Source organism: Cryptotermes secundus, unplaced genomic scaffold (genome assembly GCF_002891405.2).
Source record: "Cryptotermes secundus unplaced genomic scaffold, Csec_1.0 scaffold1114, whole genome shotgun sequence".
Classification (NCBI taxonomy): Eukaryota; Metazoa; Arthropoda; class Insecta; order Blattodea; family Kalotermitidae; genus Cryptotermes; species Cryptotermes secundus.
The window spans coordinates 248049-267465 of record NW_019737401.1 but is presented as its reverse complement, the minus strand read 5'-3'; the positions used below and the strand labels follow the sequence as shown (position 1 = coordinate 267465).

At 41.4% G+C, this 19417-nt stretch overlaps 1 protein-coding gene across 3 annotated transcripts in view; it reads right to left on the bottom strand.

The window, feature by feature from the left end:
• Positions 1 to 19417, bottom strand: part of LOC111870400 (cuticlin-1) — an 82941-nt gene that overhangs the window by 15290 nt on the left and 48234 nt on the right. For all 3 annotated transcript variants that reach the window (XM_023862654.1, XM_023862652.1, XM_023862653.2), the window contains one exon: positions 7230 to 7441. In XM_023862654.1, the coding sequence (XP_023718422.1) occupies positions 7230 to 7441 (212 nt within the window). The remainder of the gene's footprint in view (positions 1 to 7229; positions 7442 to 19417) is intronic.

Genomic DNA, 19417 nt, shown 5'->3' with positions numbered 1-19417 from the left:
GCAAGAGCTCTGAACAAATTCAGACAGCAAAGTGGGAAGATGGAAATATCTCGGAGCTGCATAAGAGGAGCCTCGAAGGACCTTCCGCTTTGCACGGAGTTCACTTGATATCGCAGCTGTGGAGTGAAGCGCTGCTCCACGTGCCAGTCTGATGTATATTGCCATCTGGTGACAAAATTTTTGGCCCTACTTTCACTGGCAGTCATTTCTACTGGTGATTTTTGACCAGTCAGTCCTGAGGACGAACCCGCCCTTCGGAATCATGAATAGACTAAAATGGACCGTGACAATCATGGTCGTCTATTATCTTCGCTGACGAAAAGATAGGTCTGTCTTTTGCCAACGTCTTGGACTTTGTCAAGTGTTCATATTTGAACGTGTTTACAGGTACAAAACAGGCAGAAATAATATTTACAGCGTTACGGATGTACAAGCAAATGTACAAGCTCACTTTCATTGCCAAACCGACTTGCGACATAGAGTAATATACAGTGCCTTCAAACAGCAACAACAGCTGAAGCGTTATTGAATATACTTTTGCGTCCTAAATTCTACCAATAAGGTAAAGTTGTTCCCGTGTTTAACTAATTGAACACTACGCTATGAAGGCGTATGGGGGAGTGAATGTGTAGATCCACATTTCTTGGCCTCGGCATTGGCTGGAGGTGAGTGGTCAGCTTCACGACCCTGCCGCTTTACCCCCGGAGGAGGAGCCCCAGGTATCCATTGGATAGAAGGCTGGGTGGACCCCAAAGCCGGTCTGGAAGACGTGGAGGGAGACAAAATTCTTGACCCCACCGGGACTCGAACTCCGATCTCTCGGTCGTCCAGCCCGTAGACAGTCGCTACACCTACTACGCTATGTCGGCCCTAAATTATACCAATAATATTTGCAAAATAAAGGGGAACACATTTTCTAGACAGACTTGTCGGTTTACAAAGCAGTAAACGGAAAATATTTTTTAAGTTCGTATGATCGTCATGTCGGTGCACTTAACTTACATACCAAGCGAACCAAGAGTTGCCGTGTCTTTTTCCGACCTTGTAGACTGACATAACTACACCGCAAGGGGGATGCATGGAAGAATCTGGTGGCTGTGATAAGGAACTGCTGCGCTTCCTGGCCAGGACTGGATAAGAACTCGCTGCTGTGCGTCCCAAGACATATCGACAACCCAAAGAACGCCAATAGTTGATATTACTTACTTACTCATGGAGCTGAGCCCTTCATGAGGAGAAGCCAAATCTGCAGCTACTCAAGAACTTCTCAGCATTTTATGGAACCCGAATGTTCATTAACGTGTTCACAAGAGCTCTCCACTGGTCCCTATCCTGAGCCAGATGAATCCAATCCATACTGTCCCATCCTACTTCTCTAAGATCCATATTAATATTGTCCACCCACCTATGCCTTAGTCTTCCCAGCGGTAACAAACTAACAAATTAACTTCGAATCCAGTTAAGTATTTTAGGATTATTTTTACGAACTGCCCCAAGTTGCGGATCACTATACTAAAATGCGTTTAGAAACAAGAAGTTCTGGAAAGAACTAATCGCCTACTTTCCTCTAATACTACACGGGCCGCATAGAAAACGAGTCCAACAATTCTTCTTTGCTTTGGGAGCATCTTTACAGAGCTGTTACTTAACAGCGACAGGAGAATACATAGACGGGCCCTCAGACACACGCTTCCAACATTTCTTCTACTATTGCATGTATTCATAGCCGTGGGTACTTGTTTGACGATCCGTTGCCTAGCAATGAAAGGAGGGATACAATTTACCTAGCATTTGCCTAGCAACGATAGGAGGGATACACATACAGAAACACGAACTGATGGAAGGGATTTATGAAGTGCACCGTTGTGATGGCCTCGGGTGCCATGATGTACATTCCAAGTTTCATAACGACTGGTTCAGGCATTCAAAAGTTAATGGGAGGAGGGATTCACAGGCAGCATGGAGATCGCATAAATCCATTTTCATTTTTTAAAAATAAGGAAAGTGGCTAATAAGCATCAATTATCAATTATCCTGCTTTGTTAAACTGCAGTTGTGTTTCCATAAAGCCAATGAAGTGAGCAAAAGCCTGGCTTGCCTGTCCCCACTTCCCCCAGTACTAGCGCCCGTGGTCACTAGTTCTTTACGAGTCGTAGTTTTTCACAGACTTAACGCAGAGTTAACGCGATACGGCACAGACAGTAACAGTGCTGCCCCCGTCCACCCTCTACCCGCCTCATGTGGAAGCTTGCTTTCTTATCGAGCATTTCAAAACTGACAGTTCGCATTTTCCATTTTCTCACCTCCACAGTCGTTTCAATAAGTCATTATCGTGGGCAGTAATGGAAGAGAAGATGAAACAGCTTTCTGGTGCGTTTGCGGTGAAATGTCACAGAAATGAGCTAATCGGCTTCGCCATGTCTGTCTTCTATCCCGTCTGTCCACATGCAACCTGAACCGCTGGACGGATTTTCAAGAAATTTTACGTTCATAACTGAACATAAAAATTAGAATATATAAAATTATAATTTTGCCTGTGGTTCTGTATGGGTGTGAAACTTGGTCTCTGACATTAAAGGAGGAACATAGACTGAGGGTGTTTGAGAACAGGGTGTTGAGGAGAATATTTGGACCGAAGAGAGATGAAGTGACAGGAGGTTGGAGAAAACTGCATAATGAGGAGCTTCATGACGTGTACTCTTCTCCAAGTATAATTAGAATGATCAAGTCAAAGAGGATGAAGTGGGCAGGGCATGTAGCACGAATGGGGGAGACGAGGAATTCGTATATGGTATTGGTGGGAAAGCCAGAAGGAAAGAGACCACTGGGAAGACCAAGGCGTATGTGGGTGGACAAAATTAAAATGGATCTTAGAGAGATAGGATGGGATGGCATGGATTGGATTGGCAGGATAGGGACCAGTGGAGGGCTCTTGTGAACACGGTAATGAACCTTCGGGTTCCATAAAATGCTGGGAAATTCTTGACTAGTTGCAGAATTTGCAGCTCCTCTAGAGGGCTCAGCTCCATGAGTAAGTAAGTTAGTAAGTAAGTAAGTAAGTAAGTAAGCAAGTAAGTAGTTTAACTGAATATTTGTATATGCATTCGAACTTCAGTTCAAATCAGAAAACAACGGGCACTTTACAATGTACAGTGTCCGTTATACGTCAAGTTTACGTGAAGACCTACAGGAATTTCCTTACACGTCTCGAGAGTAGCTGGCGTGTGTACATCTAAATACTTAGCAGGGCGAAAAATGTCGCGAAATAAAGTTGCAGAAGAGCAAAACGAATTTTATACTGGTACACCTTTTCTGTAAATCGCGGTTTTCGGGGAGATCGAAACTTTTACCCCACGCTTACATCACCTCAATCACTCACCCACTCATGGAGCTGAGCGCTTCTCAAGAAGTCGTCAACTTTGCAGCCACTCACGAACTTCCCAGCATTTTATGGAACCCGAAGGTTCACTACCGTGATCGCAAGAGCCCTCCACTGGTCTCTATCATGAGCCAGATCGATCCAGTCGATACCATCCTATCTAAGATCCATTTTAATATTCTACACCCACCTACGTCTTGGTCCTCCCATTGATCTCTTTCCTTCTGGCTTTCCGACCAATATCCTACATGCGTTCCTCTTTTCCCCCATTAATGCTACATGCCCTGTACAACTCATCCCCCTTGACTTGGTAATTCTAATTATTCTCGTTGCCTCGTAAATTTGAGAACTGTATGAACTGTCCCAGATGGAGCACATTTCAGTTGTACGGTTGTATATGCGCGAAGGAATCTCGTTTCGGATGCATTTTGGAGTAAAAGTGACCCAGGTGGTTGTTTCAGTGGATCTGAGGGTACAGTGAGTCATACACCGTCCACACAATGAGCAACATGCAAAGGTCACGATGCCCTTGAACTCGATATAGCGAGAACACTGAACCGGCTCAGCTTGATCATTACTAGCTTTGTCAAACGAATACTACACTATTTACCATTAATCAGCAATAAAATGTTCATTTCATGAGTGTCCGTGCTTATCCCAACATATTTTGAGCACCTTGACAGATTATTTCCATATTTTTTACAAGAAAGCATTGTCACTGGGGGGCCTACTTCTGGCTGAGTTTCCTATTACCATCAGCACCAACACAGTTGTCATGCTGAGATAAACAGAGGATCTACACGTAAATATCCTGATTAAAGCTTTGCCAGAGGACGAGCCAGAATGTGTCTTCGCCAGTTAGTGACGTTTACAGTCACGTCATCTTTAAAAAATTATTAGATTGTATTTTCATCATAGTTCTGGTGGGTAATTCCGCCATTCGCCTGCGTTTGCTCTTCTTCGTCTGCTCCACACAAGGCCGCATACATTTACGTTCGGTTGCAGCTACTCATAAATGCCTCCTATCGGACACATCTATGGGTCATTCCATGTGAAGTCATCCAGATAGGTCGCTCGACCATTTAAAAAATATATGTTGTACACTTATTTCTACATATTTTCATACTTCAAAAATATTTTTTTAAAAATTTTAATCCCCTCGGTTTTCCCGGTACAGCACTTTATATAATGCGAAAAAACGCGTTTTCGGCTGAAATGGAGGTTTGCGTCATCTTCTATATCTAGATAACTATTGATGCTAGAGACTCCAAAAAGAATCCAATTTGTTCCTCATGATATGGACTACAATTCATATTATCACAAGTTTTTACTCAACTCATATAAGTCTATAAGTAAGTTTCAAGCTTAATTAGACCTAGAGAAAGTGAGTTGAGTAAAAACTTGAAATAATATGAATTGTAGTCCATATCATGAGGAATAAATTGCTTTTCATTGGAGTCTCTAGCTTCAACAGTTATCGAGATACAGAAGATAACGCAAACCTCCATTTCAGCCAAAAACGCGTTTTTTCGCATTATAAAAACGGCTGTACAGGAGAACCGAACGCATTAAATTTTTTAAAACTGTTTTTGAAGTATGAAAATATGTATAAATAAGCGTACAAAGTATATTTTTTTTTAAATGGTCGAGCGACCCATCTGAATGACCGCTGTGCATGGTTTTATGGCGGTGTGTGTAAAACTGTGTGCCCTTGTCCTTCACTGAATTCATAATGTTTAAACCCGTAAAAAAATTTTCATGTAACTTGCGTTTAGGATTGGTTAACCTAAGAAACTACACATACCTCAGACATGTACCTACATAGCAACTTGCATGTAGAGCAAATTCCTTCAGTGTGGCTCATAGTAGATTAAGTAATTTACTCCAAAGACGCAATACACGTTCCAGTATTTCTGTGCGCGATAAAAGTAGCTGATATATATTTTTTTTATTTTCAAACTCTCTTCTTGAAAGAAAACATGAATATCTCAAATGCCTTCAGAAATCCAGAATTTGTTACAGGATTTTCTCTTAGACGTGACTGTTTTCTCTACAAATCGCAAAGAAATTGTACGAAACACTTATAGCCAGCTACAAATGCGGCAGGTTTTTAGAAAAATTTCAGCATTCTATGTTTTTACTATATACAGTAGTGGATAAATAACGAAACTTAAAGCTGCATTCATAAAACTAAAATATATATTAAATGCCCCGTAAGATATCAAAATGAATAATTTACATCAAGTGTAGAACTATTTTTCGAGCTCCGAAAAGAGGGGGGGGGGCGGGGAATAGCCATTCTTTATCCTGAAGTCCCGTCCAGAGCACACAGCTCTTCTGCTGCCGCAAAGGCTGGGTAATAACGCGCATTAGATTTTTGAGAAATCAACAGAAATAAGACAAACACTACTCTTGCTTCCGTGTAAAATTATTACAGACGATTTTGTTTTAGTTTCTCCGTTTTATGGCAGCAGAACAGTATTTACAGATACAATTTTGTGAACCGTTTCGTGACTGTTATCACCAGGGCCCGGATTTTGATGACGTCATCTTTTTTTTTTCCTTGTATCCTATGCGATGCTCTTAAATATATAAACTTCGGATATGAGCTGCTGGTTACAGAAATGTAAATTGTATAGGTAATTTTTTGTCATTTTTTGACATTTTTAGGTATAAGGTAATTTTTTGGTAAATTTTTGGACTTTTAAGGGTATTTCTTGTCATTTTTGGCCATTTTAGGGAATTTTTCTTCATATGTTTTCTGAAATGTGAATAACATGGAAGCGAAGTGTTCTTTCTTTTCTCCTTTAGGTCATTTTTCTGGATTTTTCGGTCATTTTTTAAAATATTTTCAGGTCATCAAAATGCGGGCCCTACATATTACATTTTTGCGTCATATTTTAGGTCATTTTTAAAATATTTTCAGGTCATCAAAATCCTGGCCCTGGTTATCACTGACTCGGTCATCCTATGAATGCTGATTCATAGGAGCGTCATTTGGAATACCTCTCTCAACACACTGTCTATACTAATTAAGATGCACGCTGGTTCCACGAGTGACATGCATATAACTCACTATATTCGAAAGGCCCGGTAAACCGGAATTAGTTTTTTAGTGATTGTCTTCAGTACCTCTATAAGAATGTACAAAATTTCACGAATTCCACAAATGTTTCCTTGCAAATCCTTTTCAAAATTCATCTTCCACGCCCCGGCGACCATTTAAAACTAGAGGCCCATTATCTACGCAAATGAACAGATGTGTTAGTTGAGCAACATTTTTAGATCTGGCAATTCTGTTAGCAAGAACGATCTCTGAAAATTATAACACATTATCAGATGTGATATGAAATTAATTCTCTCTCTCTCTCTGACATACCTGAGATATTGGACTATGAAAAAAAAACCTCTGTGGCTTGTAGTCCGCTAGCGAACTATACCGACCGAGCGACTGCCGCTTGTCGGCGAAGTTAGAGACAACGTGGTCAGCGCAACGGATCTCCACGGCCGTTAATCTCAGTTTTCTAGATCGGAGCCACTATTTCCTTGAAATAACTCCTCAATTATCTTCACGAGGCTGAGTGGACCCCGTTCCAGACCCACTCCTCAGAAAATTTGGTAACGCCGTGAATCGAACCCGGGACCTCTGGATCTGTAGCCAGGAACTCTGACCACTAGACCACAGAGGCTATGACTGATATGAAAAGCTAGAACTGTGCTGACAAACCCACAATAAAAGCATATATGAACATCAGCGTCACAGCTATCAAAATAAACTTTCAATTTCGATACAACCCAGCCAAACATTAGGATTGAATTCTGCTTGGGGCAATGTTGACAGAACACTCACAAGGTCGGTGCTCATGGTGTTGCAGGATCTCAGAGGCAGGCGATAGCGTACGGGACTACGTTGGTGTATGAACTCGGACATGCAGCTGGAGTTTTTGCTGAGACCTTTGGGGTAGATCATCCCGTTGAAGGCTCCGGACCGCATCTTCACGGCAACCCAGATCTCGTTACTGTTACAGTCTATACGCACTTGCTGTGCCGCCTCGGGCGCACCTGCAACAAGGCAAATATCATTTCAGCATCTACAATAATTCCTCATTTTCGGGTGCTTTTAACAAATCGCAGAATCCAATGACGTAAATGGGTTATTTAAAACTTTTAAGTTACATATTGTGGCTTATTTGCCCCATGCAAGAACTGCTGAGTCACAGAAACAGCCGGGGCTGTGTAATACACGCACGCAACAATAGAACAACGGGATTGTGCAACCCGTTTCTAGGCAACAACTCAGCAAACACGTTCAAACGTGCAATAATGGAAACTGTGTCTCAATGAACGAATGTTACAGCGCGTTGCTGGGCAGTACTAAGCGCGCCAATGTGCTGGCTGGGTAGCAATCACGTGACTTGAGTTTTCTGTGTGGTCCATGCGGAGCCTATACAACGAGAATCTGTATGTCATCTCTTTAATAAGCAACCTTGCGTGTTAATAATCTTGTGTTCAACGAAATCTCCAGTATGGCGATTCTGTTGTAGCGGAAGCTACTAAAAAAGGGGCATAATCCGCTGTACTGAGCCTGGACAGCCAGAGGCCCTGTATATATTCTATATATATTTATCAACATGTTTAACATGTAAAATGTAAACATCCTTTACATTATGACAAATGACTTTCTACTATGGACAATGACTCTGGCAAAAGACAGACCCGTCCTCTCGTCAGAGAGGGCGCCCCATCATAACAAGACCTAAACTGTCAAACAATAATAAATATCTGGTCATGAGCCCCAGATTAGGCTCGACACCAAGACTGGCTGACTGACTGACCGTCAGTCGCAATGTGACTTTGACTTTGCATAGATTAGCGCAGTGTAGGGCAGCGGAGGGTACAATGACGAGAATGGAGCATGTCCTTAGTAAATTGTGGAGATTAGTTGAGTGCAGATTAGGACAAAGGAATACAGAGCGATTATAGACGAAATAACAAGAAAACTTCATAGTGATGAAGTGCTACTTTCTGTGTTGACATCCGTTGCCAGGAGACGACGGGAGAATCGTAATGCGCATACAACGGTGAACTGAGAGTGTGTAGAAAAGCGACAGAGTTATAATTGAGTGTCATTAAGAGAACTTGCAAATGAAATGCCAATAAATCCAATCATCCCACGCGTTATCTTCGTCACGCGTGCCCCCTACACGTGACAACACGAGCATTTATCTCATAAAATGGCCACCTCTAATGTGTGGAGATTCACATTTCTTTTTGTTTTTCTTACTTTACGATGCTGTCAGTGCCTAGAATACAATGTTGAATGACAAAACGACGGAAGAACTGGGAAGGGTTTAGGGACCGAGGAAATTCACGACGAACCTGTCAGAATATACTGCGACATTAAGCCTGAAAGCTAGAGCGGACGTCCATTGCTGAGCAACGGCTCGAAATCACGTTCCCGCTAAAACGAATATAACAAACGAGTCGTTATTAGGTAGCAAGTCGCTAAACACAGACTCCCGTGACGATAGAATAACAGAGGAACTGTTCGACAAGGTGACTTACATTCAGGCCGCCTGGAAATTAGTTCAGTCCAGGAGATTTCAGTCGCGAGTCGTAACAGAGTTTTCTGAGTTCAATGTGTGAGCAGAGACTCGTCGTTCGCCATTCGTCACAGTGGGAGAGAAGATGCAAGGAATGGAGCGAGTCGTAGACTGTCATAACTGATTGTAATTGTAAAGAAGTTCCAATAAATCTAATCATCGAATCCAGAACCCATTATTATTATTAGTCACGCTAACGCCTCATAAGTGACAAGTCATGTGCCCAGTGTATCAAAATGTAATACATAATTGGAAGAAAAATAGAATGGAACTGGATAATTAAACAAAAGAACATAAGATTACGTATTAAGGCACTCCAACATACATGCATCGCGAAAATCCCAAGAAGACACAAAGAAGAGCATGAAGAAACAAAATACGAGTAGTTCGACAAAAGAGATACCCGGTTAAGCAACACGGTGAAAGGCTAGAGTCGGATGGGTGACCGCACGGTTTGACTCTACCCTCTTACTGCGTAATATACCAAATGGAAGCGATACCGATTTCACGAACTACAAATATAAGCGACATACGGTCATTCACCACATCGACTCCGTTGATGGAGACCGAGATCTTTGAAACGCTGCTTTTTAGTTGAACATTGATACGGCTGATCGCCCGCGAATATTTCAACACAGATTATACTCGTTTAAAATTTAACGGTAAATATATGAACGTGTGCATTGTACTCAATTCATAGCAACGCAATAAAATGTACCATCTTCAGCGACAGTAAAACCGACAGACCACAAGCATCACATTCATAGTCCCGAATAACATCCCACAAATGAAAGATAGGCAACTTCTTGTTCGGTTCTTAAGATGTCAGGATACAACTGTGAGGAGGCAGGAACAACTGGCTCTTAGCCGGAGACACAACTGCCACGTATCAGGATAAAACCGAAGCGCACACACGTATAAAATGAGTGATTATGTAGACCACGTACATACTGTCACGTGTTAGAGTGACTGTAGATGGGGTTTTGGTTTGGATACTGGATTTACTGACCACTTATACACATAACTCTGAATTACAAGTAATCACAGTGTCATCGCTAAACTCCACATTTTATAAATCACCACAGCACACGCTAAGTCTTTTCCAGCCTGCTTTGTCTTCACCAGCCGTTCCCTGGCAACAGCTTTTAACAATGTAGATTCCTCAGCTTCCGCGCTCAAGTCATCTCTTCACAGTCTCCCGTACAGAAATGACTAGATTGCCCCAACTGTCTTCCTTATAACCCGTTTGCACGGACCGAGTAGAAAATACCGTTTCCAACAGCACCACTATTGTTTCATGCGTATCCATTGCTGCGGAAACGTGTTTACCGAGCCTTTGACTAGAAACGGCTCTAGTATATTTGCTTATCTCGCGGTCGTCGCATAGTAACGGATCTACACGCTACAATACTTTTAAAGCAAAGAAAGATTCGAGCAAGCTCAATGGATTATGTCGCGGCAGAATGTTTCAAGAATAACATACAAAGTTACCGTAAACGGCCATTCGAAACTTGAATACAAAATATGAAATGTATGAATTCATACAACAATCATCAAATCGCATCGATATACGTATCGTAGTATAAAGAGATTAGGCGTGCTTCACTTCAGTGAACACGGGCGGACAATGGGCTGGTCAGTGGCATCTATACTTTCAGATTCAGCATCGAATAACTAAAGAAATAAGGGCTAAAATCATCATTCATTGCCGTATTCGCCGGCCCTTATTCCCTTGCGAAATTTTCTGTTTACTCGCATTGTGGATTATCTTTTGCAATTTGTAATCACATAATAATCTTAACAATGACATGCATGATACAGTCAATTCCTTTTGACTGAACTCGTGTCCCTGTTGTATATTAATAACACCCTATGCACTTACCACAACAAAAGTTCTTAGATTCGATAGCAGCTAATGAACTCAAACCAAATTGTTGTGGGAAGTGTAGATGATTGAGTAGAAGCAGTAGCCTTTGTTATAGTCTGTATGAACTTGCTCTTAACTATGGTTTTTATATGTACCCGTACTTGAGAAATCGTAAGTGAAAATTTAGAGGCTGAATTAATAATCAGAAATTATATGAAATGAGTATTATTAAAAATCATTTACTATTTCTTAGTCCAGTTACTTTTCCATCACCTATTCTATGCGGATAAACAATTAAAGTAACATGTGCTTGTATTTTATTTTTAAGGACCTCAGTTGGAGTACTCCTGGACGAGATTTCAGATGACCCGCAAGATAAACACTTCTCAAGCCAGCGCATGCTTACAAGAAGAATGCACTCACATTTCCACTCACTCACGGAGCTGAGCCCCAGCTGCTCAAAAACTTCCCAGTATTTTATGGAACCCGGAGGTCCATTACCGTGTTCACAAGAGCCCTCCACTGGTCCCTATCCTGAGCCAGATCGATCCACTTCATACCATCTGATTCTATATCTCTAAGACACATTTTAATATTATCCACCCACCTACGTCTTGGTCTTGATAGTGGTCTCTTTCCTTCTGGCTTTTCCACCAATATCCTTTATGTATTCCTACTATCTCCATTCGTGCTACATGCCTGGCCCATTTCATCCTCCTTGACTTGATTATTCTCATTATACTTGGTGAAGAGTACAAGTTATGAAGTTCCTCATTATGCAGTTTTCTCCAGCCTATCGTCACTTCATCTCCCTTTGGTCGAAAATATATCCTCCTCAGCACCCTGTTCTCAAACATCCTCAGTCTAGTTCCTCTCTTACTATCAGAGACCAAGTTTCACACCCGTACAGAACCAAGGCAAAATTATAGTCTGGTATATTCTATTTTTTATGTTTTTAGGCAGCAGACGAGAAGACAGAAGGTTCTGGACTGAATGGTAGCAAAAATTACATAAATTCAATCTCCTCTTAATTTCCTCCTGAATCAAGTTTTGATTTGTTATAGTCTCTCACAATAGTCGCATATCGGTTTACCATTCATCCGTTACATAAATCCAAAATGAAAAAGAAGAGCTCTCAGCTGACGCATAATAAATGTGGGTTATTCTGTGTCCATCCAAGGATATTCGTTGCCAGTGTAACATGCAACATGATGTGTGCCCGGCAGAGGGTGACATCTCAATTACAATAATCAAGATAAAACGTAAACTACGCTGCGTAGTTTTGTAGGTTCTAAACCTGAATTCTTACTTTTATTCGTTCCCTGCGTTCCGTTCCTTGGCTCTCGACATGCTATGATGACGAAGATACGTCTACCATGAAAAATCAGACAGCAGAGTGCAGCTTCGAAATGAAGGCCAACCAATTAGGCCATCTCTGCTTAATTCCCGCTTATTCAAATAATCTTTCACCAAACAGTTGTCCTGCTGGGGGGGGGGACCCATCATTTAACTTTCATGATGAACTGCATAAATTTTGGTTTAGACTGATTTCCCAGTTACGGGTCGTTGATCAGAAATTAACAGGAAATGAATTTCGTTTTTGTACACAAATCAAAACAAAAGACGGGCTGGGCAAATGTTAACGATAAATTTTCCGTACATTCTCATGCAACATCTGCTACTGATCTCTCAGCGCGGAAACGACAGGTTTTAGACTGTAGCAAGAATCCCTTCACTCTCTAATGACATCTGTAAGAAGCGCAACTGAAACGAATTCGATATTATTCAGTTTTATTTCATACACGAACTATTTAACATAAATTCGCTGGTGTCGACTCAACAGAATTCTTACCTACCACAACGGAGCATCAGAAAAGCTGTGAACTAAATTACACAGTAATAAATTCAATTTACTCTGTGACTTTGTGAATGCAGCTGAAATCGTATCAAATGGATCAATTTGAATCTTTACTTCTCACTCTATATGGAGAAACCCTAGGCCAGGAACGACAAAAACCACTCATACCAGTCTTACATTTGGCACCAAATGAGATATAACCTAAAACTAATGATTGCATGATTTTTCTGCATTAGCATCTGGAGTAGCTTGATTGTGCAATAGTTGACAGGCCACCAATTCTTTTATTAAGACGCAGTTTTAACGCAGTTTTAACTTACTTTATGTATCCAGCCTGGCTAACTAGAAATGTGGTTACCCAGAGAAAGATAGCTACAATAATACACATCATTGTTAATATCTTCTCAGATATTACGATCCTTGAAATACTTAAATTTTACTTGCCGTCTCACGAATGAAAAAATGCAGTTAATGTTGATCTCTAACCCACATAAATTCAAGACTGTCCACTGAATGTACAGGGGATAAGTAGATGGCTCATGACATCCATGAGTCGTACCGCAGCCGCGAGGGACAGCTGGTGACATTTCTTGTTGGCAACTAATTTCTAGTGTGCATCTGGCACCAGTTAGCGAGGAGGTTCATCGTCCCTGCCCTAGATACTAAATTTTGCAGTTTTGTTTTTGAGATTTCCTTCGAAAGCTACATGCTTTCTTGTTCTTCTCACGTATCATATGTTAGTGCAATATTCTCAGACTATCGTGACCACTAGATTTAATTATCCTCGAAATACTACGTGGAGGGTAAAGTTAAGGTAAAGTTGTCCCTGTGCTTAACTAATTAAGCACTACTCCATGAAGGCGAACGAGGAGTGGATGTATACTTGTAGATCCACATTTTCTTGACCTCGGTAGTAGTTGGAGATGAGTGATCAGCTTCACGCCCCGGCAGCTTTATCCCTGAGCAAAGAGCCCCCGGTACCCATTGATAGGAGTCTGGGTGGACCCCAGGGCCAGTCTTGACGACGTGGAGATAATTCTTGCCCACCGGGACTCTAACTCGACCCTTCATTCATCCAGCCCGTAGCCAGTCGCTATACCGACTGAGCTATCCCGGCTTCCTACCGAGGAAACTGCCGTAGCCGTGAAGCTGTAGGCTTGTATTCAGGAAGTGCTTGGATGAATCTTCGTCGGACCGGCTATTCTGAACGAGGGTTGTCACAATTTTCCTCGGTCCCTATAAGAAAATTCTGGAATATTTTCTCGATTAGGCTATGACCACTTCCTTCCAAATTCCTTCCAGTCCCTGAATCATCCTACCATTCAAAGCTAACAGTCTGAGATGCTGATATCGTAGTAAGATAAAGCCACAAGGAATTTAAGTTCCTCACGTAATTTTCCTCATTCCCTAGTCAGTTCATATCTCTTGGTCCCACATCCAGACACCCTCCACCTGTGCGACAGCTCCTTCTCAAGAGCAGTTGCGTAACTCTATATATTTGTCACTCCTCTGGTCTCGCTGCCTTTAGTTTCACCGAATATCTATTAAATGAATATATAATAACTACATTTAATGCCAGTTATTTAAGCTCTTTTTGGTTTTGGGACAAATCGTTTCATTATACACATATTTAGTTTGCACCGAAAAATTAAATAAAAAAATCACGATATGCAGGTAACACAAAATCGAAATTCGCTATAAATCAAAATCGCGTTAAGTCGGGCAATTCCCGCATTCCCCTTATTTGTACTCAAAGCAAGAGACTGCGTTTCACAACCATAAAGCATGGACAAATAATTTAGCCCCATTTTAGTATTTAGTTATATAGAAGGCAGACGAAGAGATTAAGTTTCTGCTTTTACTTTATGCAACAGAAACTGTTCACCGTGTCAGGGGAGGTATATTTCCGAAGCACTGCACTCTTTCATTTTTCTTTTCAAAGTGTATCAGCATGCTGGATGTTTTATTTCCTAGAGAAAATATTAACATATTTGTGTGAAGAGAATTGTTCAACATAAAGTGTCTGGGTGAATACATAAACTGAAAACGCTCAACTACCGATTGTTACACAAACCGTAATTGCTGACAGCCCTGTTCTTGACCTTCTTGACGGTCCTCCTAATACGAGCAGGGATATCCCATGATGGAGTTCCTGTGACTCAACTCACTTGGGGCACGCGCCGGGTGTTTGTACCGGAAACAGAGACCACACACTTCCGTCTGCCATATTTATACGCATTAACACCTTCTTTTGTTTACATCGCTTTCCGCTTGTAGTATGACTGACCCAATCAACGGCGCGGCATTATCGCAGCAAATAAGGCTAGCTGCTTCTTATTTCCGTACTTACCAATACGAGTTGAAAGGACGCGTGTTCATTATCTCCATATCCACAAGGCTCACGCAGCATTTTACATCGTCCAGCAGCGAGCAACATTGCTACAGTGTTTCTCCGCCAACTGCCTAGGATTTATGGCACCGAATGAGAAATGGCTGGACTGCCATTAGATGAACTTTTGAACACGTAGAAGCTTATTATAGGGTACGTATTCCTGGAGTGACTGGTGGAAACGATAATCTTATTTTTGTATATCGAGTTTCCTTACGTGTGGCTCCATTTGCCTTGCAAATTTTTTAGATGCATCTGTCACAGTACTTGCTATGAATTACATTGCTGACGAGTAAAACATATGAAGGTGTTGATTACTCTTCCATGGCTCAGTTTGTTTCCACGGCAGACATCACGTGAACACTCGTACTGAGCGTCTTTTACATGTGTTAACAGGGTAAAAGCTGTGAAACTCTTGCAACAATAGAAACAAATACTTAGCGGTCGCGTCTTAAAATTCATTCGCCCTTAAGTAGCAACTAACGCGTACAGACAGGACGGACTTGTGATGGTACTTGGTTCGGATCCTGGCTGGCTGGTTCTGCTCGAATATTAACGATGTCCCAGTCACTTATCAGAAAACTCCTGTTGCCAAAATGCAAACGAAAGCATCTTCCTAAGTAGGCTGACAAGGAAAACACATTATCCTATGTAAGATTTGAGGTTTTCACGGCGGTGACTATGAAGAAAGCAGTCTTCTGGGATGTGGCGCCGTGTAGATATTGTGTAAACTGACGTTTATGACGAACTCGACTCGACATTAGTCTGTCAGCACCTTCTCACGCTGGTTTCCTGCTAGCGGATTTTCTTCTTTTTTCTTCTATCCTGAAGATGGAGGCGATATATTCCTCCGAAACGTCGGTTAACGCAATATCTATACGGCGCCACATCCCAGAAGTCTGCTTTCTTCACATTGTCCTATAGCGGTACTTTGGTCTAACATTATACCATTTCCGCTTCGTGTTCTCGGTTTCTAATAGGCCTAAAGATTATTATAAAAATTCCTTGGACTTCCTCAGTCACGCCAGAAAAATATTATATTGTAACGTGTTTGCGTTACTGAAGACGCCGTAGAGATGGTTAATTGGTTTATTTAACAATCTACAAATAACGGCTACAATTAATGATAACAATGTTACGGGTTACAATGTTACACCATTGTCTTTCTTTCTCCTCTTTCTTTCTTTCTTTTCTCTTATCTCTGTCGATTTTGCTTCTGCTGGGTGCGTAACAGCAAATGTAACACTGGGAATCGAACCCGTACGTGAGTGGCTGGATACTGAGGTAAACGCCCTGATCGGTTGGCTGAATCACGAACTTGTTATGAATAACTAGAATTCTTTTCGTTATTAAAAGACGTCATGTAGGTTGCAGTGCCGAATAAAAAGCAACAGTGATGAGTCGGGAGAAACGTGGCAGGCGGTTCTATGTTACTGCATCTCCGAACTACAAGACTGCTTTGTCTACAACATCACACCTTGAGTATGCAACCTGATGGCAGAAAAGTCCTGTGTGCTCACCGGTATTTCTGGTATGGCAATTTTCCTTAAGTTTAATCCTGAAAACAGAATGTAATAAGCGTCTAACAATGATCTAAAAATCTACGTTACGATCTACTGATGACACGTCCTCATACAAATTTTAGACAATATACCAACTACAGTGAATTGTATGAAAAAGCTACTTCGTAATTTTTTAGTTTTTCACGGCGGTGACTATGAAGAATGCCGTCTTCTGGGATCTGGCGCTGTGTAGATCTTGTGTGAACCGACGTTTCGGAGGAACATCTCGCCTCCATCTTCAGGATCGAAGATTACACAAAGAAAGAAACCAATGTGAACGCAGGCGGCAATGTCGGTTGACTTTCAACAGACTACACGGCCACGTATCTCAGAAAATAGAAGTCTTCATTGGTTGCTGATCATAAATAACATGATTATGTCGTTTGCGGGGCCAAGCGATAGCGTAGTTGACGCACTATGCTACAAGTCGGAAGGTCGCGGGTTTGATTTTCGATGGGGTGGATTTTTCACTTTACCTTCCAGCCGCACTATGGCCCTGAGGTTGACTCATCCTCTAACACAGTGTTCTGCAACCTTTTTCTACTCGCGGCACACCAAAATGTTATTCCCCTCAAAGAAACATGATATCAGACAATTAATATAAATACGTAACGTGGTCAACTTATTACTATAATATTATTATTTTATTTTCATTAAACAGAAATCGACTCGTGCATTTATTAACAATTAATGAACTTTAATTCACTGTAGAGTGTAGAAAATACACTTCTATTACTATTAAAGCAAATACAGTAATTCTACTCATAACTTCAATGTGATACTTGCGCCTGCGTAGCTGCACACAGGCGACTGATCCGTGGTGGAATCGTTGACAACGCAAGTCTCATTTCTTCATCGATGGATTTGAGTCGCTCCCTCTTTGATGTCTTAATTTCAGTTAACGTCGAGAAGCCCAGTTCACACAAATATGTAGTTGAAAGTGGCAATAACACACATTCAAATATTCGCGTTAACACTTTTCCTCGTGATAACCAAAATAGCGTTATAAAAGACAGGGAAACCCTTGATAATCCCTGCAGTTTTAGGGAAAAGTGCGTACACAGAACATGCGGCAAGTTTATCAAACAAGCCGCGTAGATGCGAGAAAAATAAAAATAAGTCAATAATGAAAACTATGGTATAACAACTGTGAGAAAATCATTTGCGTTTAATTTCTTAGAATACAACATTACTGTACATAAAATATCACGGCATGCAATAAAGAACAAACAAGCATCATCTTATTTAATCAGTGCAGTGGCTGAGAATAAATACGAGCATATGAAACACTGTAACTGGGATAAAATAACACTAATTAAATTTGACAATTAATTTCTTACAATAGGTAAATGTTCGCGTCACACCTTCCACCTTTTGACGGCACACCAGTGTGCCGCGGCACACCGGTTGCGGAACACTGCTCTAACAGAAATGAGTGCCAGGAATCTTCCTAGGGTAAAGGGTGGCCGGCGCGTAGGACTGACAACCGTGCCGCCATCTCTAAGCCGATTGCCTAAAGAAAATGTGTGAGCCTCGACGTCTCACAGCCCTATGGGCCTTCACGGCTTGTTACAGGGATGGCTTTTTATGCAATTTGGACGAACTACGTTAGACTTACCGAGGGATTCTTACAGCTGGGACAGCCGACATGTGAACAGCACGACAGGGGCAGATGAATTCTAACGGTCTAGACGCGCCTGTTACGTGCAGTACGCGACAAAACTGCCCATGGAACTATTCAGGATATTGTATAAGCTCTCATTTAACAAACACGACTACAAGGTTACCACTTATATGAAGAAAGCAGACTGCTTTTACCGGTTCTCACGGTCTCTTCGCTTGCGGATTTCTTATATTTTTTCCTTCTACCCTGAAGATGGAGGCGATACGTTCCTCCGAAACGTCGGTTAACACCACATATACACGGTACCAAATCCTAGAAGACTGCTTTCTTCATAGTCACCGCCGTGAAAGCCTCAAATCTTACTTACCATTTATATACTTGCATAGTCTTTTGCTGTACAGTCTTCTAAGAACCTTAGCTTCATATAAGACAGACACCCTTTGCCCCTACCTCTTCACTTTCAGCTCTTGTAAATCATGCTTTACAGCTTCCGGCAATGTCAGTCTGCGTCTTCCGACTGTTCTCCTACCTTCCGGCCTTCATCCTCGTTTGATCAGTTTCAATCACATGTCCCCAACTGGAGCACCTTTTCAATTTTAACATATGATCTAGCAGATCTAACGCTCTCGGTTCTTGCTAACTTCTGGTTCTGGATTACCATTACGGCTAAATTGGTTGCGGTGCAGCGGTTGCTTTGCTGAGAGTTGTTAACACAGAGGTCACTGCAATATCACAAATCCATTCTTGCAAGCAGGCAACAGTAAATGATACGTATTAATACAAGAAACAATGTAAAGATTTAATACATTCCCAGTTATTTCTTCTTCTATCTTGACGGATTAGGCTGCATGGCCTGTTCGAATTCTGAATCTTATAAACGGAGAACACAAACACAGAATAAAAGCAGACATCTATACCTCGAGTTGGATTCATATTCACGATCTCAGTGTTTAAGCAGACGAAGACATTTCGTGTCTTAGACCGGTCGGCCACTGTGATCGGCTACCTACTTATTTACTGAGCATGAAAGACAAGAGTTACAACAAAGGAAAAAAACAATAGAGAACTCAGATAAATAGCAACTTCATTTGTTACAACAATTGGTGAAGGGATATGTGCCTTATTGTAAATATGT